The sequence below is a fragment of the Nicotiana tomentosiformis genome, chromosome 7 (assembly GCF_000390325.3).
Source record: "Nicotiana tomentosiformis chromosome 7, ASM39032v3, whole genome shotgun sequence".
In the NCBI taxonomy this organism is placed as follows: Eukaryota; Viridiplantae; Streptophyta; class Magnoliopsida; order Solanales; family Solanaceae; genus Nicotiana; species Nicotiana tomentosiformis.
In genome coordinates this window covers 89915673-89919292 of record NC_090818.1, presented here as the reverse complement: position 1 = coordinate 89919292, position 3620 = coordinate 89915673, and the positions used below count along the sequence as shown (strand labels likewise).

Genomic DNA, 3620 nt, shown 5'->3' with positions numbered 1-3620 from the left:
CATACAAAGCTATTGGAACCATCAAAACTCCATTCCGTAGTCAACTACACAAAAGTCAAACTCCGGTCAACGTTTTCAACTTAAGCTTCCAACCTTGGGACTAAGTGTCCCAATTCAATCCACAACCTCCCTAAAGCAAAGCCAACCACCCCGGTAGGTCACGTAACCACAAATACATATCTGTAAAGCATCAAGTAGGGGAAATAGGGCTAAATACTCAAAATGGCAGGCCGGATCGTTACATTCTCCCCCTCTAAAACAAACGTTCGTCCTCGAACGTGTCTAGAATCATACATGGAGTCTTAAATAGGTGTTGATATCTACTTTGCATCTCGCGCTCGGTCTCCCAAGTAGCCTCCTCAATTAGATGACCTCTCCAATGAACATTCAATGAAGCTATATTCTTCGACCTCATTTCTGATTTTGTCGGTTCAAAATGGCCACTGGCTCCACATCATAAGTTGGATCCCCATCCAACTACACCGTGCTGAAGTCCAAAACATGTGATGGATAACCATAATACTTCCGAAACATAGAAATATGAAACGTTGGATGAACCATTGACAAACTAGGTAGCAAGGCAAGTCTGTAGGAAACCTCTCCAACTCTCTCAAACACCTCAAAAGGACCAATATACCTAGGGCTCAACTTGCCCTACTTCCCGAACCTCATCACACCTTTCGTAGGCAAATCACTGAGCAGAACCTTCTCACCCACCATATACGCAATATCATGGGCCTTCCAATCAGCATAATTCTTTCCGCTTGCACTGTGTTGTACAAAGCTGATCTTGGATCAACTTTACCTTCTCCAAAGCATCACGGACCAGATCAGTTCCCAACAACCTAGCCTCCTCAGGCTCAAACCAACCAACTGGAGAACGACATCTCCTCCCATATAAGGCCTCATAAGGAGCTATCTGGATACTCTACTAAAAGTTGTTGTAGGCGAACTCTGCTAACAAAAGAAATTGATCCCATGAACCTCCAAAATCAATGACACAGGCACATAACATGTCCTCCAATATCTGAATAGTACGCTCGGACTGTCGGTCCTTCTGGGGACGAAATGTTGTACTCAGCCAACTCTCGCTGCTCTGTTCTCCAAAACTGCAATGTAAACTGAGTGCCCTAATCCTAGTTAATAGACACGGGCACGCCATGAAGGCAAACAACCTCACGAATATAAATCTGAGCCAGCTGCTCTAAAGTGTAGGTAGTCATGGATGTAATGAAGTGTGCTGACTTGGTCAGTCTGTCCACAATGACCCACACTGCATCGAATTTCCTTAAGGTCTGCAGAAGTCCAACTAAATAATCCATAGGGATACGCCCCCACTTCCACTCTGGAATATCAAGGCTATGAGCAAACCACCGGATCTATGATGCTTGTACTTCACCTGCTGACAGTTCAAACACCGAGCAACATACTAAACAATATCCTTCTTTATCCTCCGCCACCAATAGTGTTGCCTCAAATCCTGATACATATTCGCGGTACCTCCATGAATGGAATACCGCGAACTATAGGCCTCCTCAAGTATCAACTCTCGCAACCCATCCACATTAGGAACACAAATCCAAACCTGCATCCTTAATACCCCATCATCTCCAATAGTAACCTCTTTATCATCACTGTGTTGCACTGTGTCCTTCAGCACAAGCAAATGGAGATCATCATACTGACGCGCCTTAATGCGCTCAAACAAAGAAGACTGTGATACAACACAAGCAAGAACTTTGCTAGACTCCGATATTTCCAAACTCACGAACCTATTGGCCAAAGCCTGAACATCCAATGATAATGGTCTATCTCCAACTGGAATATAAGCAAGGCTCCTCATACTCTTGGCATTCCTACTCAACGCATCGGCCACCACATTGGTCTTTCCTAGGTGATAAAGAATGGTGATATCATAGTCCTTAAGTATCTCTAACCACCTCAGTTTCCTCAAGTTCAGATCATTTTGCTTGAATAAGTTTTGGAGACTCATATGATGCGTGAATATCTCACATGATACACCATAAAGATAGTGACTCCAAATCTTCAATGCGTGAACAATGGTTGCCAGCTCCAAATCATGAACATGGAAGTTCTTCTCGTGGGGCTTCAACTGACGTGAAGCATAAGCAATAACTCTACCCTCCTTCATCAACACACATCCAATGCCAACCCAAGAAGCATCACAATATAGCTTATAAGAACCTGATCCTGAATGTAAAACCAGAATTGGTGTTGTAGTCAAAGCAGTCTTGAGATTCTGAAAGCTCTCCTCACACTCATGAGACCACCTGAATGAGGCACCCTACTGCGTCAATCTAGTCAATGAGGTTGATATAAATGAAAACCCTTCCACAAAATGGCAATAATACCTAGACAACCCAAGGAAACTCCGGATCTCTGTAGTAGAAGGAGGTCTGGGCTAAGTCAGAACTGCCTCAATCTTCTTCGAATCCATCTTAATCCCTTCACTGGATACTACAAGACCCAAGAATGCCATTGAATCAAACCAAACCTCACACTTGGAGAATTTAGCATATAGCTTCTCCCTCAAACTCTGGAGTACGATCCTCAGATGTTGCTCGTGATCTTCCCAGCTGCGAGAATACACCAATATATCATCAATGAAAACTATAACAAAGGAATCAAGATATGGCTGAAATACATTATTCATCAAGTGTATAAAAGTTATTGGGGCATTGGTCAGCCCAAAAGACATCACCAGAAACTCGTACTGACCATAGCATGTCCTAAAAGCCGTCTTTGAAATATATGAATCTCGGATCTTCAGGTAATGGTACCCCGATCTCAAATCAATCTTCAAGAACACCCTATCACCATGAAGCTGATCAAATAAGTCATCAATATGCGGTAGCGGGTACTTGTTCTTAACTGTAACCTTGTTCAACTGCATGTGATCAATACACATCCTCATAGTATCATCTTTCTTCTTCACAAATAGAACCTATTCACCCCAAGGAGACACACTAGGCATGATGAAGCCCTTATCAAGCAACTTCTTCAGCTTCTCCTTCAACTCCTTTACCTCTACCGGTGCCATGCGATATGGGGGAATAGAGGTGGGTTGAGTGCCCGGCACCAAGTCAATACCAAAATCAAAGTCCCTGGCAGGTGGCATACCCGACAGGTCTACAAGAAACACGTCTAGAAAATCCCTCACTACCGTAACTGACTCAACGGTATGAGTATCAGCACCAACCTCCCACACAAAGGCCAAACATGATAAGCATCCCTTCTCAACCATCTGTTGAGCCTTCAAATATAAAACCACCCTAATAGGAACATAATCCAGGGAACCTCTCCACTCATCCCTAGGAAATTGCGGCATCCCCTACCGGTGTAGATACATGAACAGGCATAACTAAGAAATTATGAGGCATATCCAAATAACGAGCAAAATAGGATGACACATATTAATAAATGGAACCAGGGTCAAATAACACTGCAGCATCCATGTTGCATACTGAAACAATACATGTAATCATGGCGTCGGAAGCAACTGCCTCTAGCCTGGCGGGAAATGCATAGAAATGAGCCTGACCACCGCCTGAATGACCTCCCCCTCTAGGGAGACCTAATGCTAACTGAGCCCCACCTCG

At 43.8% G+C, this 3620-nt stretch overlaps 1 protein-coding gene across 1 annotated transcript; it reads right to left on the bottom strand.

The window, feature by feature from the left end:
• Positions 1 to 1429: 1429 nt before the first annotated feature.
• LOC138895976 (uncharacterized) lies at positions 1430 to 3349 on the bottom strand. The gene is made up of 4 exons (XM_070180744.1): positions 2974 to 3349; positions 2438 to 2631; positions 2161 to 2211; positions 1430 to 2044 (listed from the first exon to the last, which is right to left on the bottom strand). The coding sequence occupies exons 1-4, from the start codon at positions 3347 to 3349 to the stop codon at positions 1430 to 1432; spliced, it is 1236 nt and encodes a 411-aa protein (XP_070036845.1).
• Between the last annotated feature and the right edge of the window lie 271 nt (positions 3350 to 3620).

What these genes read in the sequence shown, in the direction of transcription:
- LOC138895976 (XM_070180744.1), bottom strand. Translation starts at nt 3,349, where the DNA reads ATGCCGCAATTTCCTAGGGATGAGTGGAGAGGTTCCCTGGATTATGTT. An exon ending in GCCTAGTGTGTCTCCTTGGG is followed by an intron (nt 2,632 to 2,973) that starts GTGAATAGGTTC and finishes CCTTTGTTATAG; the next exon opens with TTTTCATTGATGATATATTG. An exon ending in TGGATTCGAAGAAGATTGAG is followed by an intron (nt 2,212 to 2,437) that starts GCAGTTCTGACT and finishes TTTTACATTCAG; the next exon opens with GATCAGGTTCTTATAAGCTA.